The 19,673-nt window shown below is 40.9% G+C and overlaps 1 protein-coding gene across 1 annotated transcript in view; it reads right to left on the bottom strand.

Moving 5' to 3' along the window:
* Nucleotides 1–10,005: 10,005 nt before the first annotated feature.
* TNS3 (tensin 3) overlaps nucleotides 10,006–19,673 on the bottom strand; it is a 121,567-nt gene continuing 111,899 nt past the window's right edge. Inside the window, 6 exon segments of the mRNA XM_075704756.1 lie at nucleotides 10,006–10,150; nucleotides 11,135–11,161; nucleotides 11,293–11,361; nucleotides 12,370–12,538; nucleotides 15,755–15,832; nucleotides 18,098–18,175. Coding sequence (XP_075560871.1) covers nucleotides 10,006–10,150; nucleotides 11,135–11,161; nucleotides 11,293–11,361; nucleotides 12,370–12,538; nucleotides 15,755–15,832; nucleotides 18,098–18,175 — 566 coding nt within the window.

Below are 19,673 nucleotides of genomic sequence, written 5' to 3' on the forward strand. Positions count from 1 at the left end.
CTTTATTTTAGTGTCCTCCTGCACTGGGTCAGGAGCCCATGTGTTCCTGCCCAACACCCATTGCAGCATAGCCCTTCTTAGCCAGCTCCAACCACCAGAGAGTCCTGCCAGTCCTCAGAAAGGGCAAAAAATGGTAAATCCATTTTTCTGGGGTATATCCTGGAAATATTGGGCAAGCTGGATTTTTCAGAAAGAAAGTTTTGATAAACCACTTCTATTCCTGAGCCAAGTAGCATACACACACACATTCACTCAGACTATACAAGTGAAATTGGAAAGTGTTAAAACTGTGACTGCTTAAAAACTGGTTAAATCCCATCATCCTGAAACAGCTCTGGAATCTACCCAACATGTACACACAGAGACACAAACAACTCCAGAGATACTACTGAGTCAACCTCAGCTACTGCCATTAAACATAGAAGAAATAGGTAAACATAGGCCAAGGTCCTGATTTTTCAGATGCACACCCCTACAACTTTACTATCACCTCGGAAATCACAATTCATAAATTTAACATAGTACTAATGTTTACAGGTCCACTACCCAAGGCATTTGCCAACATCTAGCATGTCTAGTTTATAGACATGAACTTGAGACTGGATTTTTCCATGCAGGAATCTACAGTTTTATACATGATTAATCATCTCCCTAAAAAACCCCAGTTGCCAAAATCCTGTGAGACGCTTTACGTTGTTTCTCTTTTACAGTTATTCCAGCCATTTCAAACTCACATGGGGCTTTGTTGTCTCCAGCGCTTTCTAAAAATCTTACCTATTACATCTCAGCAACATATTGCTTTAGTCTGAAAGTACATACACACTTAGATAATCTTATTGAGAATGCAGTCCTTACAAAAGGCCTTTGTGTGATTACGCACACAGGAAAACGTATACACAGACTGCATGTCACTCGGTGAACTCGACTGAGGTTCAGGCATGAACGTAAAGGTATCCCAAATCTAACAAATTTATTGGAGGTAACAGCAAGCAAAATTCTGAGCTCTTCAACGAGTTATTCTAACAAAATGAGGCATAGGAGTCCTAAGTTATCGTGAAACGTGACTAAATATTACCATTGCAGAGATACCAACCATGTTTGGTTCCACTTCTGCACAGGAACAGATGTGGGTGGTTACAAGAAATAACTGTCGTGGTTTAGCCCCAGCCAGCAATTAAGCACCACGCAGCCGCTCGCTCACTCCCTCTATCCCAATGGGATAGGGGAGAGAATTGGAGGAGTAAGAGTGAGAAACACTCCTGGGTTGAGATAAGAACAGTTTAATAATTGAAATAAAGTAAAATAGTAATGATAATAATAACAATATAATAATGAAAATAATAATAATAATATACAAAGCAAGTGATGCACAATGCAATTGCTCACCACCTGCTGACCGATACCCAGACAGTTCCCGAGCAGCAATCGCAGCTCCCCAGGCAACCCCCCCCCCCAGTTTATATACTGAGTATGACATCATATGGTATGGAATAGCCCTTTGGTCAGTTTGGATCAACTATTCTGGCTGTGCCCCCTCCCAGTTTCTTGTGCACCTGGCAGAGCATGGGAAGCTGAAAAGTCCTTGACTAGCATAAGCAGTACTTCGCCAACTAAAACATCAGCGTGTTATCAGCATTCTTCTCATCCTAAATCCAAAACACAGCACTATGCCTGCTACTAGGAAGAAAATTAACTCTATCCCAGCTGAAACCAGGACAATAACCCAGAACAAATAAAATCAAATATTAAATCTGGATGTTCTCCAATTAACTAGAGAATGCGAGATCAAATATATATTTGACAGGAACAAATTCATATCCACAAGCCTCAGTGCATGTATATACCATATACTGTTGGTTGGTCACTACACAATCAATACCACCTTTGGGGATTTTTTAGGTAACTGCCTTCTGAGGAAACAGATTGACACATATTAAACCAGACTTCCTCATAAAAATCCTTCACAGACTTCTAAGTACTATTTTCAATGCCTGGCACTTGCTATGGAAAGAGACTGAAGTGGTCAAAAGTTGTTTGAGTGCTCCCACAAGGAATATGATTTCATCCAGCAGCTACTTTCAGGGGTGGCTGTCACTTGGAGCAAAACATGCTTATATGTGAGAATATGGCTGCAAGTTTGCTATAACACTCAATTATATGCATTTTAACTATTAAAGCATTTTAAATATTTTCATATACAGGGAGAAGTTTGTGTGCTGGGAAGCTTCCTGCTGAGGTACGAGGGCCTCCTCTCATCACTTGCATGTCCTAGGTATAAACAGCTATCATCCACTTCAGTGGGAGTTTCACATTAGCTTGCAAACGAAAAGGCTGGAAACTAGTACTTCAATATACAAATCAACAAATACACATAACAACATAAAACAACTCTTTACATTTTTACAGCTGGATTATTCTACTACAGTAAACATAAGCACGCAAATTTCCTGAACCAATTCCACCCCACATTTTGATTCCCCATCCACAGTGCATTTCATCTAAGTTTGTTTCCCTGTATTTTCTTTCATACCTGCCATCTGCTTTACAAACAAATCACAACTTGTATATAATACAGGTGGCAACAGGAGAAAGCCAAAAAGTCAGATTTAATTAGGTAGGATATGAATAGCTGTAGATTAAAAAAAAAATTTGAGGACAGTATGTATACAATACCAGAAAAAGTACATTGTTATGTAAAAAGCTAATTCTGCTTTTTCAAGAATTCTTGAAACAACTCTTTACCAAAGAAGATTTTCACAATGATGAAAATGTACTTTAATGATTTTAAAGGCTTAGTTTTTTTAAAAGGTCATGCAGGAATTTCAGGTGAACCCATTTTTAAAGACTACTTAGATTACTGGGAGGGCACAAGCAGTTTGTTGCAACCTGGAACAGTTTCCATATAACACTGCCAAAATTGCGTACCTAAGAAGAAATCTCTACAGGGCAAAGCACCAGCTGTTTGTGGATCACAGAATCATAGATGATAGAATGGTTTGGGTTGGAACGGACCTTAAAGATCATCTACGTCCAACCCTACTGCCGTGGGCAGGGAGACCTTCCACTAGGTCAGGTTGCTCAAAGCCCCATCCAGCCTGGCCTTGAACACTTCCAGGGAGGGCACATCCACAACTTCTCTGAGCATCCTGTTCGGTGTCTCACCAGCCTTATCATAAAGCATCCCTTCCTTGTATCTGATCAAAATCTACCTTCTTTCAGCTTAAAACCATTACCCCTCATCCTATCACTACACTCCCTGACAAAGAGTCCCTCCCCATTTTTGCTTTAGGCCCCTGTCATGCTTCAACCCCAGTTGGCATCTAAGCACCACACAGCCAGTTGCTCACCTCCCCCCTCCCCAGTTGGATGGGAGAGAGAACTGGGGAAAAAAAAGTAAAACCCATGGGTTGAGATAAAGGCAGTTTAACAGAACAGCGGAGGAAGAGAAAGTAATAGTAATAATAATAATAATGATAAAAGTATATACAAAACAAGTGATGCACAATGCAATTGCTCACCACCCGCTGACCGATACCCAGCCAGTCCCTGAGCAGCAATCGCTGCCCCCCCTGGCCAACTCCCCCCACTTTACATAGTGAGCAGGATGTCACATGGTATGGAATAGCCCTTTGGACAGTTTGGGTCAGCTGTCCTGCCTATGCTCCCTCACAGCTTCTTGGGCACCTGGCAGAGCATGGGAAGCTAAAAAGTCCTTGACTAGCATAAACACTACTTAGCAACAAGTAAACCATCAGTGTGTTATCAACATTATTCTCATCCTAAATCCAAAACACAGCACTATACCAGCTACTAGGAAGAAAATTAACTCTATCCCAGCTGAAACCAGGACAGCCCCCTTTAAGTACTGAAAGGCTGCTACAAGGTCTCCCTGCAGCCTTCTCTTCTCTAGGCTAAACAACCCCAACTCTCAGGCTGTCCTCACAGGGGAGGTGCTCCAGCCCCCTGATCATCTTCGTGGAGTCAGCATGGCTTTGTCCAGGGCAAGTCATCCTTGATCAACCTGATAACTGTCTGTAAATAAATGACTGGCTTGGTAGATGAGGGGAAAGCAGTGGATGTCGTCTTCCTGGACTTCAGTATGGCCTTTGACACTGTCTCCCATAACACCCTCATAGAAAAGCTGTTGATATAGGGGCTAGACAAATAGACAGTGAGGTGGTCTGAAAAATGGCTGAATAGCCAGGCCCTGAGAGTGCTGATCAGCACTGCAAAGTCCAGTTGGAGGACAGTAACTAGTGGTGTACCCCAGGAGTCCATACTGGGTCCAGTTCTGTTTAAACAGCTTAACCAACAACCTAGATGATGAGGCAGAGTGTACCCTCAGGAAGTTTGCTGATGACACAAAGTTGGGAGGAGTGGCTGACATAGGCCAGAGGAGGATGCTGGCATGCAGCATGACCTCAGCAGGCTGGAGAAATGAAGTTCAGCAAGGAGAAGCGCAAAGTCCTGCACCTGGCCAGGAACAACCTATTGCACCAGTACATGCTCGGGGCCACCCAGATGGAAAGCAGCTTTGCAGAAAAGGACCTGGACGTCCTGGTGGACACCAAGTTGAACATGTGCAAGCAATGTGCGCTTGCAGCAGAGGCTACCAGTATCCTGGGCTGTATTAGGCAAAGTATTGCCAGCAGGTTGAGGGAGGTGATCCTTGCCCTCTACTCAGCACTGGTGAGGCTATGCCTGGAGTCCAGTTCAGGGCTCCCCACTACAAGAGAGACATGGACAGACTGGAGAGAGTCCAGTGAAGGGCCACAAAGATGATTAAGGGACTGGAGCATCTCTCCATTGAGGAAAGGCTGAGAGAGCTAGGGCTGTTCAGCCTGGAGAAGGCTCAGAGGGGTCTCATCAATGTCTATGAATACCTGAAGGGAGAGTGCAAAGAGGATGGAGCCAGGCTCTTTTCAGTGGTGACCACCAGTGACAGGACCAGAGGCAACAGGCACAAACTGAAACACAGGAGGTTCCCCCTGAACATCGGGAAATGCTTTTTTACTCTGAGGGTGACCAAGCACTAGCATGAGTTGCCCAGGGAGGTTGTGGAGTCTCCCTCCTTGGAGATACTCAAAAGCCGTCTGGACATGGTCCTGGGCAACTGGCTCTAGATGGCCCTGTTTGAACAGGAGAGTTGGACCAGATGACCTCCAGAGGTCCCTTCCAACCTCAACCACTCTGTGATTCTGCAAATATTAAAACATTAGAATTGGTACAAACATTTGCACTTTATGCAAGACACTAAATGTCTTCAAGGGAAGGGAATAGTCCTGTTTTGCTATCCCTTGCAGTGACATGTAATGCAAATCCCTTCTCAGTTACTCAGCAAGATCCTTTTAATTCCCTAATAGCTCCCCTTTACCCTCTTGGTAGTCTGCCAGACTTGCTAAGTCTTCCTGTTTCTCACTTATGCTTGTGAGAACTTCTTTTAGCTATTTGCCTTCATAATTTCCTTTGCGCATACTGCCTGATGTAGTTTAAGCTATTGCAACCCCTGTGCCAGGTGTCAACAGCAGAAGCAGAGGAGGAGTTTACTCTGCCTATCTGGGGGGCCAAGTTTTCTGCTTCCAAGAATTTTCTAATATACATATTTAAAAAATCACAAGGCAGCAGCCTGTGCCCCTTTTAAAGAGTCTGGCTGTTCACTTCAGGGTCCCTCCAAAGAAATGATTTAACTGACAAAGAGTAAAAAACAACAGGCCTCTGCACCCTTTCAAAGACAAAAATGTAAGGGCTGAGTGCTGACTTGTTTAGCCTTGCCAAAGGAAGACTGAGGGACACAAGGGGGGTCAGATATCTTGCTATAAATACCTCAGGGAGAAAACAGTTATTCATGCTAAGAGACAATGCTGGCATAAGAACAACTGCATATAAACTAGCTGTGAATACATTTAGGATGAATACTGAAAGCAGATTTTCATCCACTGGAGCAGAGAGACCCCAGAGCAGCCTTCAAAGAGAAGCAATAGCAGCACACATATGCACAATGTCATCCAAGTTCAAAAACGAGTTTAACAGAAGACGGGACTCTGACACAGAAGATCCATTTTACTGTTGCATTCTTGTCATCTGTTCCACATTATCATTCATTCCAATAAAAGATGAATACTTTTCACTAATAACTTTGTCGCGTGTTACACCTATGCATAAAACCTCACAATGGCCTGCAGTGATGAATGACAGTCAAGCACAACTGAATGAAAAATTCCTGCAGCCTACACCTCATAGAAAAGGCATCAGCATGACATACCAGAGTTTATCAGTCTCAGAAATAATCCTGATAAAGCATATATATAAATTCAACCTCCAATGTGCAGCTGACACAGATTTTTGTACTCCGAGAGCTATTTCAGCTAGGGGTTAGATTTCTCAGCCCCCTTATGCTCCTCTGGAAGTTTTTCCAATGTAGTCACTGTGGAGGCACTGTTAAATGGGTACAGACATCTCAGAAGGTGACATCATATATTCTTCCTTCTTACACTGAAATATGCAACGCAGGCAAAAGGCACTTTTATAGCATTATAACCACAAATGAACTAGGAAAATCACATGCTTCAACTAGACTTGAACCACTAACACAGACTCATGTGAAGTCAAGTCCTTGAAAGAAATCTTTAAGAAACAAAACTAAACCCGTTTCAGCACGCAACCTATTCTTACTTCAACAAGGTTTTGCTCGTTAACTGGTTTTGAATGCAAGAAGGTAACTTCCTTTCAGAACAGACTGCCCTGTAACATTGTGTTGTGAAATTTCACATTCGTAATTTTTATTATAATCTGAATAGAAGCGATATCTGAAGAGCAGAGAAAATGACTATACAAAGAATTTATAGAACATTCATTTACATGCTGGAGACCTTTTGATGCTTCTTTACAGTTTCAAGAAAAAGGCAAAAATTTTCACTAGTAGGTAAATCCAAGAAGGAAACATTAAATTTTTAATGATACTGTTGGGTACATGGAAACCATTTAATTAAAAACATGGCTTTTAGCATTTTTGTAGTTTAACACTGTATGATTATAGTAGTACATTTACTAAGCAGGTTAATAGGAGTCTGGCTAAATACATGTGTCAACTTGCTGCCGTTAGTTATGAAACTGCATATACAAATCTACCAAAAACCCTGAAAGAAAGTGCTGTATTAACTAGTCTTGTATTTGCCATGAACATGTTTCGTGAGTATCTTTCTACATACATTACACAATGGTACATACCGAACTATTTTGCTTTGTGCATTTTTCATTTCATTAAAAAGCAGAAGCACGTGGCAATATACCATCCAAAGGAATGCATAATAGAAAACCTCGCTTAGAAACAGGGCAAATTCCTTTTTTCCCACTTAACAAGCAGAGCTAAACTCCTGGGAAACACCACTAGGAGTGTCAGTGTTCAATTCTTCATGCTCTTGAATTCAGCAGGCCTTGAGAAGGCACAAGGAATAAAAAATAAGGCCCTGAATAGAAGTTATAAGTGGGAAAAAAAAGACACTTCATTTTTCATCCCAAAGGCCAACACTTGGTGTCTAACAAGACACGCTAAAATTTAAGTATCATCTACAGAAGTGAAAAAATAGAGTAAAAAATTCCTCCTCATTTCAATGCTCACAACACATCAGATTTAAATCTGAGACTTAAATCTAATTGAGATGTCAGCTGAAGAAATTCACTGGGCTCCAAATGGCTGACTAGATTAGGCAACTGGGTTCTTGGTGCACCAAAAGACTATTAAAAGGAAACTTGTCCTCACATGTTTCAAAAAGATCAAAGCTCCTAAAAGTAAGAACTGCATTCTTTTTTGGATGGTACATAAACACCATTGAAGTAGTATACCTCTGTGTCAGAAGAACAGAATTATTTGGTACGATTTGGCACTTGCCTTTGTTGCTTCAACAGTAGCTACTACACTTTGGATTGCTTCACCCTTCTACACACATCCAATGCCCACTGCTACTAATACACCACTTCCTGGTCCAAATACATTGAACTTCAAATCTTTCTTCTCTCTCCCTCTGTTCTGCACCCCCCTTCCTTTTAAAAAGTATATTCATACAAAATTCAGTTACACAAACAATTTGGTAACACTTTGGCTGTGGTCACTGAATAAGGTTTCCATGGTCCTAATACTTTAGGAAATAGGAAGAGCACTGTTAATAAAAAACAGACCATAATTTATACAGGACAAACATAGTTCAAATTGGTGGAACCTTCTTACCATATAGCCCAACCAGAGTTCCCCATTCCATTTAACCATTATTTAGTAAAAGTGGATAAACGTGTTAAATCCTCCAAGTGGGTACAGTTACTAGTTCATCCAGTGCCTCATACATCACCATGCCAAATTCAGCATGTCATTTTATTCCTCAGGTTATTAATATAATGTTAACAGCCACACATCAAAGAAACAGAGGCAACAAAACTTTTCAGCACTGCCACGCTGAAGCTGCTTTATTACCATCAGTTCTGATATGGGGCTCTAGTACTGCTCTTTTTGGAGTGAATGGGAATTACACAATAGAACTCAGCAGCTTACTCTCCTCATGAAGCTTTCCACTGTAACCTACTGAATCAATTTTCTGTAAAGCTAACTAGCACTTTGTTATGCATTTAAAATACCAATGTGTTTAGAAAGATACAGAGATATGTACAAGTGTGATGGTTGCAAAAATCACGACATAAATGCTCTCAAGCAATGGGACAGAGTAACAAAATAATTTCCATTCCCTTTTGGATTTCCTGACTCAAGGAATGATTCAAACAACATTATAAACTAAAACCAGTTCCTACAAATTGAAAAAAAAAACCACAGTTCCTACAAATTGAAAAAAAAAAACCAAAACCAAAAAAACCCCAAAACTCCAATAAAAAGGGGGCCAAAAAATCCAGAAATATAATTATGTATTAGGTAGGGGAACAAATGTTAATACCAGAACAGTATTGCAGAGACAGGAAATGGGAAGTATCTTGTCACTGTAAGACAGAAGTCAAAATATGAGACACTATTGCCCACATCAAGGCCCAGGCTATAAATACTTTTACTTATGCAAAATAGCACTAAAGAGGCAAAGCTCAACAATGGTCTAGTTTAAGAATATACATATGACATATCAAGATCTGAGATCTACTATAAATAATCTGGCACAGGTGAAAATATATAAATTATAAAATTCTCTTCTTTGCTTTTCCCTCATTTTTATCCTGTAATTATTAAAATACAGAAGCTTCCCTGCTTAGTTCTCTGTATAAAAAAATAATACAAAAAACCCAATTACAGAATAGAATTCCACGCAACCTTTTTTTTGTTCTGCCACCTCTCCCCTATGTAAAATTTTTCAAACTAAACCAGCCCAGCCTTCTTAATACTAAATACATAGCAATCTCCCTGAATATTCCACATTGCTGTTCCTTTCTTATCAGAAATCAACTTGCACAAACCTTCTCTTCACATACATCTTCCCCGTTCTCCATTCAGTTCCCATCACTGATCACATAAAGATGAAGGGAAGAGCAAATAGTCTTCCTCAGACCATCATTCTCTTAAGAGCGTGTTTGCAAGGCCTATAGCTACCATTGATGCAACTATGGCAAGTGTCTTTGTGGAGATTATACAAAACATTTTCTGCACAAAAAAGTAGCACAGCCTAGTGAGTATTTCTGCTCCAATAAATGATGAGAAACAGCATGTGAAAATGTATTAGAAACCCTTCAGGAGGAGTTTTTCATTTATGCTTCATTCAGGTACAGGCTACATGGGTTTGGGTGGCACCCAGCTGCTTTTGTTTTGTCCTTTGATATAAAAAACAAAGAAATAATGCTTTGTTAAGTCAGAGGCATCTTCAAAGAAAAGGCTGAACTCTTGCAAACACAGTGCAGCTAGACTGTCCTCTGCCTTCCTTCTTGGGAATGACAAGGTTCAGACATTGCTGCTGAATAGGCTTTTTCCCTCTCACAGTGCTTTCCTTCAGTGAAGAGCTCTGAGTCAAGGATGGAAAGGCATCAGATCTTCTTCTGGGATCCGATCATGACCTTTGATACAAAGTTCACAATGGCGCTGGCAGGTTGCTCTGGATCATGCTCTGCAAACAGGTGGCATACGTTGTCTGTGGCACTGCCTTGCTTCCTGGCAACGAACCCAAATACTCTGCAAGGGCAACAATCACAGTGTATCAGAGGACAGACAGGCATTGCCTCATTTCGTAAAGCAAAAAACAAAAGCACAAGTCAGACTTCATCTGTTCTGATGGACAAGGTCCTGTGTGACTTCTAAACACAGTGATCCAGATGCACCAGCCAATTCAGGAGCTCCTGGGTGGCTCAGGATGGCCAGAATCAGGGAAGGAGACTGTCCCCTTCCTTCTACTCTGTCTATATTGCATCCTGTACAGTTTGTTGTCAGAGACATGCTGGTGACCCTGGGGATATATTTAATCTGATTCAATACTGCTGTTCTCTTACCTACCTTGGCGTGTGTGTGTTGTAGTGTGTCAGAAATTGCCTAAAGAGAGGCTTTGAGGGCCACACATCTCAGTGGACAGAGTGCTGAAATAGCACTTAAGCCACCTATTTCTGTTCCTTTCCAGAAACCAGTGCCTGAGCTCCCTCTGTTTAGGTTTTTTCTTTTGGTAGAAGGGGGACAATGATGTTTGTCTTCAACAGAAAACACTTTGCAACCCACCGGTAATTATATATTTATGCCACACGCTAGTATTACTAGGAGTGTTTTCATCTATGTACCGTGTGTGGGATTTTATTTTTTTTTAAAGCTATCAGTCTGAGACAAGTAAGCTTGTGTTAGTTGTTGCTGAACAAGTGGAACACAAAACTGAGTAGCAAATGGCTCTGTTTTCATTTTTGAAACTTTAGTCAAATCACAGACCTGCGACCTACATAAACAACGCTAGCTCTGCCTCCAGACATCCCATCACATAATTAGGCCCTGACTTGCAGAGGTGCAGATGAAGTAACTAAAGTCCAATTACAGTAGGCAGAGAGACTTTTGTCCCTGAACAGCTGCTTTCCCTTCTACATCTCTAGCAAAAATAATTTAGAACACTAAGAAACTGATCACTGTAGTGATATTCCTAAAACATTTAGTTAAAAGAGGCTCAGACAGGTGTCCACTTACTTTGCAGAAAGGCCATCTTTCATCCATCTTGTTGTCCATTAAGAAAGCAGTAAAAAAAAAAAAAAGGAATGGAGAAATACAAATGAAACCTATGTTAGTCTTTTTTTATAGATCAACAATACAAACAACATATTAGAAATACTGTTTGTCTTCCTTACTTTCTGTCCTGTGGATCCAAAGCACAGAAAATAACAGTGTTGACTGGATAATGTCGCCGAAAAAAGAGTCTGGACAGGAAGAAATAAAACCAGTTTTAGGAATCATTAAGATGCTTAAAATTTTAAACAATAAACAGATCTGAAAAATAAATTATATTTACTCTAAATGTAATAATGATGATATATTCTTTTTGCTATCTCTGAGTGACTTTGAAAGCCACCTGAACTGCTCCAACCAAATAAATCCATATTTAGAATAGTAACGTCAAGTTTTTGAACCAAAAGAAAACTGACCGTCAAGCTAAGAAAAAGAACTAGAAGTATGAAATTTATTTTTTCTAAGAACTGGCCGTTTAGATACTACGTCAGTGGGAAATGCAACTTCTTGGAACTTGTGAACAATTTTATTGTAGTAAGTTTCAAAATATAAACGCTCCTAGGCATTATAATTTGAGGTTTTGTCCTTGATCTGCTACAAATGCTTGCAGACCCCATGGAATTAAGAAGTCTGGCACCTTTTTTTTCTTTAACCTATAATGAATTCCTGTTGTCCCTCCTTATGTTGTTATTGTCAGTTTTCAAATCTAAAGACTTTGTGGTAGCCTTAATAGCATTCACTACAAAGTAAATATAAATTAACTTTTCATCATAGTATTTTACAGGCTATCTAAAGCACCATTTCAAATACTGGAGATACACAGTGTCTGCTTAGGCCAACTCTGTTCAGTGATAGTGGTGAAAGATACCACGAAGATAAATTATTTAACTGAACAGGTTGAATATCAAATGCTGGCAGAGCCATTACTTTCCCTGTTTATAAGAAATAACAAAAATGAAAAAAATGCCATAGCAAAGTGACCTCCCAGAGGTAAAAGCTGCCATGTGGAAGTAATGTTCATAGCTTAAAACATTCATTCTCCAGTATTGCAGACAGTGGACAGAGTCACTGTCATTCTTTAGACAATCCTATTATCCTCTGAGACAGAGACTGCAGAGACTAGGAAAATCAAATCAACAGCAGCCAACACTTGTTGGGGACAAAGCTCGATATTCTCTACCCATCCCTCTTTTGCTTACTTTCTTTGATTATCTGTCAATGTGATTCCCTGCGCAGACACCTTGAAATGGACAACAGTTGAGATGGGAGAAGGATCTTGCATCAGTGTCAGGCTCAAGGCTTTCTGTACTGCCTGGTAGCCTGTGAGGGACTCCATCTCCACTGAATTCAGGTACCAAACGTTACATGCTGTAATGAAAGAGGTGAAAGACTTTGAGACATCATTACCCAAGAGCAAGCAAACGGGTATCTTCTGACCAAACCAAACATAGATTTTCCACCTTCCCTTCCACCACAGGAAAGGCTGGCAGCAAACTATCAAACCTCTTACATGTGCCTTACCTTGTCCCACTGTTGCTTCACAGTTTAAGACTATAATTTTGGAGGTCATAGGCCTTCTGCTGTCCCTTTGTTTTTAATAACTTTATATTTAAGCCAATGACTGTATTTATTTAAGATTTTGTATTGATTTAAGATGATGAACAGCAAGTTCAATGAGGCCTTCCTCGCTGAACAGCTTTCTGTCATGTCTATCCAAAATTGTATGTAACATTCCAAACCACAAGCTCTCCTCTTCTCACATCATTACTGGGTATGTTTGGTACAGATCTAAAGCTCTTCATTATCCTGTGAGCCTTTCCCACCACAGGAAGCTTGCCTTGTTTCACAGTCACACTCTGCACCACTTCCGAGACCAACATGAAGGGTTTGCCTTCCTGATCTGCCAGATATTGCACTGGTGTCAACAGACTGTGTTCAGGTTTTGTTTCTAAATTAAATAGCCAAGCATTTTGTCTAGATTGCTCTCAGTGTCACAGTTCAAAAGCAGTCATCAAATACAGTAGATTACTTCTATAGCACAAAAAATAATAAATGGAAGCTTTTTCTAAGTGTTGGATGGTGCAAAAATGTCAGCTTAAAAAGGAGATTACAGGAAAGGAAAGGTAGTGAGAAAGGCTGAAGGAGTTCTCATTTAAGAACATCATGCATGGTCTGATGGGGTATCAAATGACAGCAATCCCACAGAAACCATACTCAAGGCTAGAACAAAAGGAAGACATCTGTGTCTTTCATGCAATGCAGCTGCCCTGCAATGTTGCTGGTCTCGTCTTCCACAGGTGGCATTTTGTAGTCATGTCCCTGCTACCACCAACAGCTACACAATGTGGCCATTTCGAATAATCCCTGCTTGTTTTAGACTGGGAATGTGCTTTGTTCAGAATGCTTAGTCCCTTGACTGTATTAGTGGAAACAGATATAAAGAACTGGGATTTATTTGGGGCAGAAAATTTTGCTGCCAAACAGGGAGGTTAATAAAGCAACACCTGATCTAGGGAAAAGCCACTTATCTGTACAGTTTCTAGTCTTCAATTGTCACTTTCCAGGAAGCAAAGGATTTCTGGTCAGCTTCTGCATTTAGATAATGACTGGAAATGCTCATTAGGTTTTTCAGGCAGCTATAAAAAAAGATCATTCTAGGAAAACACATCTTCATTTTTTTGCTTGTGGAGTGGGAGAAGGGTGGGGTAAAAAGTAGGGCAGGGAAAAAGTGCATCTGCTTTGACTAAACTGCGGGTGCTCACACAAGCTCAGATTGTTGGAAAAGAAACAATTTACGTGTTTCAGGTGCGCACTTCCGCGTTGAACTCCACAACTTGAATGTCTCTATGACTGGAGAGGCACCTCCAGAACATGGAAAAATCAGTGGAAAATGATGTATCAAGGAAAAAAAACCTCTGAGAATCTCTCCTAGAATTGATCTATTCAGGTTCCAAACCCTCGTTTAGAAACAAAAACAACAACAAAAAACCAGGGAAAAACCAAATGTACTAAGTTCCCCAAATGATCCATGATGTGATGTCCCCCATAAGGAGTTATCTGACTACTGCCCCAATTGAAGTTAAGTATTATTTCTTTTTCTTTGAAAAGCATTGCCCGAGCAAGGAGAAACCAACCTTTCTCAAGACAACACACGCCCCCTTCACTGGGTTTTCAAGAGGGAAAGTTCTACAAAAATTCATTCTCCTTGTTTTTTTCCGTTGGCCACAACCAACACCACCAGCACTAGCAGACAGGAAGGCCAACACGTGCTCACTCCTGGCACAGCCTTGCAAAGGCTTGCCATTGCCTCAGCCACACATTCCTGCTTGATTACAGCACTCGAAGTGGTACTTCAAATTTTTAAGTCAAAGCAGATTGCTGCACAACCAAGAAGCAACACTCACTCTCCAGAGCTGCTCAGCTTGGCAACTTGCCCCCTCAGAAGTGCCCTAAAATGGGTGAGGGCAATGAGACAGCATTCTTATAAAGGCATGCTTGGCCACAACACTTTTGCTTGTGGCTCCAGTGGTAGGCTAAACTCAAAGGACAGTGGCACACGGTGTATTCTCCTGCTCTAATGGGACTAATCAGGTGGACAGATAGATCCTGGGGAGAATTCATAGCAGCCTGAAAACCAGAGACCACGGGAGGGTATGGACAGGATCCCCTGGGCATGCTCACTGTACAGGGGAATAACACAGTGGCTGCATTTCTACTAAGGACAGCCTTAAGATTACACAGGGGTACTCAGAGCACCGTGTCCAATAATGGTGGGTTAGGATGCCACCACACTTTTTCAGACAGGGTATTTCACTAGTTGTCTCTGGGCCAGCTGCACACAAATGATGAGAAGCAAAGCACGTCTCTACACAGCTGCTGCAAATGCCTCTATATGAGAGCAATACACATGGTTCCAATGCATAGCATCACATCATTTGGAAGTAATCCTGTCAGGGTTCTTCTGTCACATCAATTAGCTCACAGTAAGACAACTTAATTTGGGTGCTGCAGTATGCATGAGAATCCATAAAACAGCATCCAATGGAAAAGACACTGGACATTTCCTAATAACATGCATCATCAAGTGAAGCACAGGACAATGTATTTTAGTATTTTTTTTTCAGCTTGATGGGACAGTAAGCATTTCCCAGTAGTATTGTTGACCCCTATGCTGAGAATTTAACCCTACTGAACAATTTCCTTAGTTGCCTTTTGCAGACCTCAGACGCAGTTCATGAACCTCTGCAACCACAGGTTGAAAATATCTTCTCTAAGTTCATCAGTTAAGAAAGCAATGTCACCACTTAAAAATTGCTGTGCTTGAACCAACCTATGTGTACCTCATATTCTCATGGGAGACACGAATGGCAAGCAAACACAGGGTTGCAGAACTTAGGAGCTGGTTGCAGAAAACAGGAAGAACTTGGTACATGTCTTTACAGTGCCCTTTACACTTTTACACAGCACTCTAAATTTAATTGCTCCCTTAAAACATCCTTCAGTCCAGTCTAAGCTTCAGCTTCTCCCAGCCTGTAAGATACAAAATTTGGTGACAGTCAAAGGCAAAGAAAAAGTTCAACAGACCTGCACCCTGTTTGAGAAGCTCCGCTGCTGAGTTTGCAGCAGTTTGTGGAGAAGTTTCTGCTATCTCCTCCAAGGGATCTGCAAACAGAAAACACTGTTGTCGTGGTTTAACCACAGTTGGCAACTAAGTACCACACAGCCACTTGTTCACCCTTCCCCCCACCTCCTGCCCAGCCTCTCAGTGGGATGAGGGAGAGAACTGGGGAGAAAAAAAAGGAAAACCCATGAGTTGAGATAAAAGCAGTTTAACAGAACAGCGGAGGAAGAGAAAGTAATAGTAATAATAATAATAATGATAAAAGAATATACAAAACAAGTGATGCACAATGCAATTGCTCACCACCCGCTGACCGATACCCAGCCAGTCCCCGAGCAGCAATCGCTGCCCCCCCTGGCCAACTCCCCCCACTTTACATAGTGAGCAGGATGTCACATGGTATGGAATAGCCCTTTGGTCAGTTTGGGTCAGCTGTCCTCACAGCTTCTTGGGCACCTGGCAGAGCATGGGAAGCTAAAAAGTCCTTGACTAGCATAAACACTACTTAGCAACAAGTAAACCATCAGTGTGTTATCAACATTATTCTCATCCTAAATCCAAAACACAGCACTGTACCAGCTACTAGGAAGAAAATTAACTCTAACCCAGCTGAAACCAGGACAACTGTCCATGTCTCGTTTGGACTTGAATTGACTAATCAATGCACATGGTCAAGTATGAGTTTAGCTTTCGTAACTGTGATCTCAACTACTGGACAACTTTTGGCCAGAAACGTGAAACAATCTTGTAGCTGCAACTATAATCATTCATGTGGTTTTTGTGCTGCATCAGTGCCGCAGGAAGGATGCTCAACCTTTATACCCTGACAGTAAAAGACATAACTACATAGCATATGCTGCAGGGACACACATGATATCACATTAAAACAAAACTCATTGCTTATTACAACCTTGAAATTTTTAAATAGTGCAATTTTAATTATTTAATTTCATTTGTATAATTTACACTAATTTAGGCACAAGGACTTTGTGTTTCTACGATGAAATCAATTAATTGTATTTTGATTCAGAAGATGACAACATAACCCTTCTTTCTTCATACTTATGTAGAAAACAAACATCTGAACTATTAAGAGAGCAGTGGAATGTTTGCCTCCAAATCTTCTGTTAAAATTAATGAGAAAACTGTCCATCGGTATGTTATTTCAGTTATATAAATGCATGTAAAAAGATCTCACTTACTGCTGTATTTAACATCATGCATGCTGGTTTTTAATACATTCAAATGAGGAAGAGAGCAGTAATCTGGCATGTGACACTCCTCATGTTTAGAGTTACCCATATGCTTTAAATACTCCACGCACTGTGTCCAGAATCATTAACCACCCCAGATCATCTTAAAAGGCATGATCATATCAAATTCAAAAATAAATCCAAAATAAAATTTCACTGCGTTATGTTCATTCAGGACAAGGCAAATGTTTCAGTCCTGCACCTCTGCCAGAACAGAAGGAGTTTTCCATTTTAGGTGAGAAGGATAAGGAGAACAAACCCACCTACCACCACACTGGCTTGCCATATAAAGAGATCTCTGGTCACATCTCGCATAGCATGTTTTTGTGCTAAAATGGTTTCATTAATCTACTTGCATAATTCAAATGCTATGTTTGAACACTGACATGTGGCCTTTAACAGAAGTTTAAAGAGTTCAGTAGAAAACCACAGGAATGTTTAACATTTCAATAATACATCTGGTGTTAACTTCATGTGGGAGACTAACAGACAACTGAATTATGCAGCAAGCATAGCTACATTTTGCTGTTGTCTCAGAGTGGTTTATGATATCACCATAACTAAAATTAGAATGGCAATCCCATGATGCAACCAAGGCTCTTTGATCATTTACTTAAACAATTTTTGGACCTGCGTAGGTTGCTACTTCCTTTGTGCCAGTGTCACACTCAGGGCACCTTCTGTTCTTTACCTACTTACCTTCCCTAAAGCCCTTTTGCCATCCAGACCTGTATGAGTGGTTACATCTAACCATACATGGGCATAATTTCATGTCTAAGAAGTATATTTGTCTTCCTACATGCTAGATTACTATGTGGATTTCTATGACGCATATATGTTTACGACTGGAATATCGCAGTACTAGTCTGCTCACAACTACAGCTTGGATAACAGCCATCAGCAGTACTGAAGAACCACTGTTAAAACACAGCTTCCTTCCCTGTGCATTCTTGTTTAAATCTCAACTTGTGACATGTTCACCTGCCTTCAGACACTGGCACTTTGAAGGAGAGCTTGGCTGGGTATATCTCTTCTGTACTTTAAAAAGCATACCTCTGTCTGGGATGAGGAGCTTGCAGGGCAATGCCAGTGGAGTGATGGAATGCTGATACACCAGAGCTGTCAAACTCCCTGTGGTCAGAAGATTAACAAGACATGCACAGTTAACTTAAGTGTACAAGAAGAATGCTTAACAGTTATGTTGGCTCTCAAGTATTTTATAGACCGAGGGGCCACCCCCCGCTGACCTTTTAAAAAAGTTCTCTTGGCACCTAAGCCAAGACCTTCTTCAGTCAACTTTAGTGTATTCATGTTTCCCAGCATGTTTCCCAGTTGGCTGTACTTGAACTCATTAATCACAATCATACACTCCCTTACCCTGCTTAAACACACTGCTTAAATCCTAACCTAAATGGCTGTGCTTCAAATGGTTAAAGCACAAAAATAACAAAAACAGTAACATATGGAAGTCAGTAAATTCCTTTCAATGTTCTTCACTTCTGCTACATTAAATGTAGTGAAATCTTATGAAGATGGTAAGAGCACAAGGGGTCAGCGCTATGGGATGAGGCAGAGAAAGAGCGATTTCTGCCTCCTAGCCACCTAGTCTCCACTAGGAGACTACATACACCTTTATTTTGTGCTTCTAAAAGTATAAAAGATGGTCTAGATAAAAACTCCTCCATTCAATGTGGCATTGATGTACATAGCATTGTCTATTAAATTATTCTTCTATTCAGTCACTTTTGTCATTTGGACTTGGCTTAATTAAAATAATTAAACATTAGTCATCCTTGACATTAGCATGCGAGATTACACTCTAAGGAGTGAGAGGAAGGCGTAACATTCATCAGTCTGTTTGTACAAAAAGCCATCCTTCAATCCCATTTACTAGCAAACACTGAACACTATAATCATGTGCTTGAGAAAAATCACAGTTCAACCAAAACCAACCTTATTTTTACAGCCCATCAAAAATTTCTTTGAAATGGAAAGATGACCCAATTCTGCAAGGATCTCACAGAAATGCAAAGACCAATTGATACTATTAGTCCTTCACTGTCTTATCCATACAACTATGCGATAGTGCCTGCTCACCTACTTCGCTGAAGAAGTTTTGAGGCTGTATATATTGAAAGATTAGGAGATGCTCAAACTAAATGATTAATAGGGCTACACCTTTTCCATGAACACGTACTTCAAGATCACGGTAGGTCTTGGCTAAAAATTCTGATTTGAAATGTCTCATGCCAAACACTGACAAAATTCAACCCACCTTTACTTCAAATAGGATTTGTCATTTTACACTTGTTCATTTTATGGTAGATGACCCTTTCATGGGTGTATCGGGTGTATGTGACAAGGCTGGCAGCAGAGGGTGGGAAGGCTGCAGGGTGACCTCTGCGGGAAGAGGCCAGAGGCTGCCCCATGCCAGACACAGCTGGCCCCAGCAGACCCACTGCAGGGCACCACTGAGCCACAGGTGGGATGCGTATCTAAGAAAGGGCAGAAAAGGCCACACAGAGACAAGAAGGGAACAAAAAGGGTGAGGCACAGTCAGAGGAGGAGAAGGAGAAAAAGGAGCTCCAGGCACCCAAACTGACATCCCCCACCCTGCAGCCCATGGAGG

Source organism: Pelecanus crispus, chromosome 2 (genome assembly GCF_030463565.1).
Source record: "Pelecanus crispus isolate bPelCri1 chromosome 2, bPelCri1.pri, whole genome shotgun sequence".
NCBI lineage: Eukaryota > Metazoa > Chordata > Aves > Pelecaniformes > Pelecanidae > Pelecanus > Pelecanus crispus.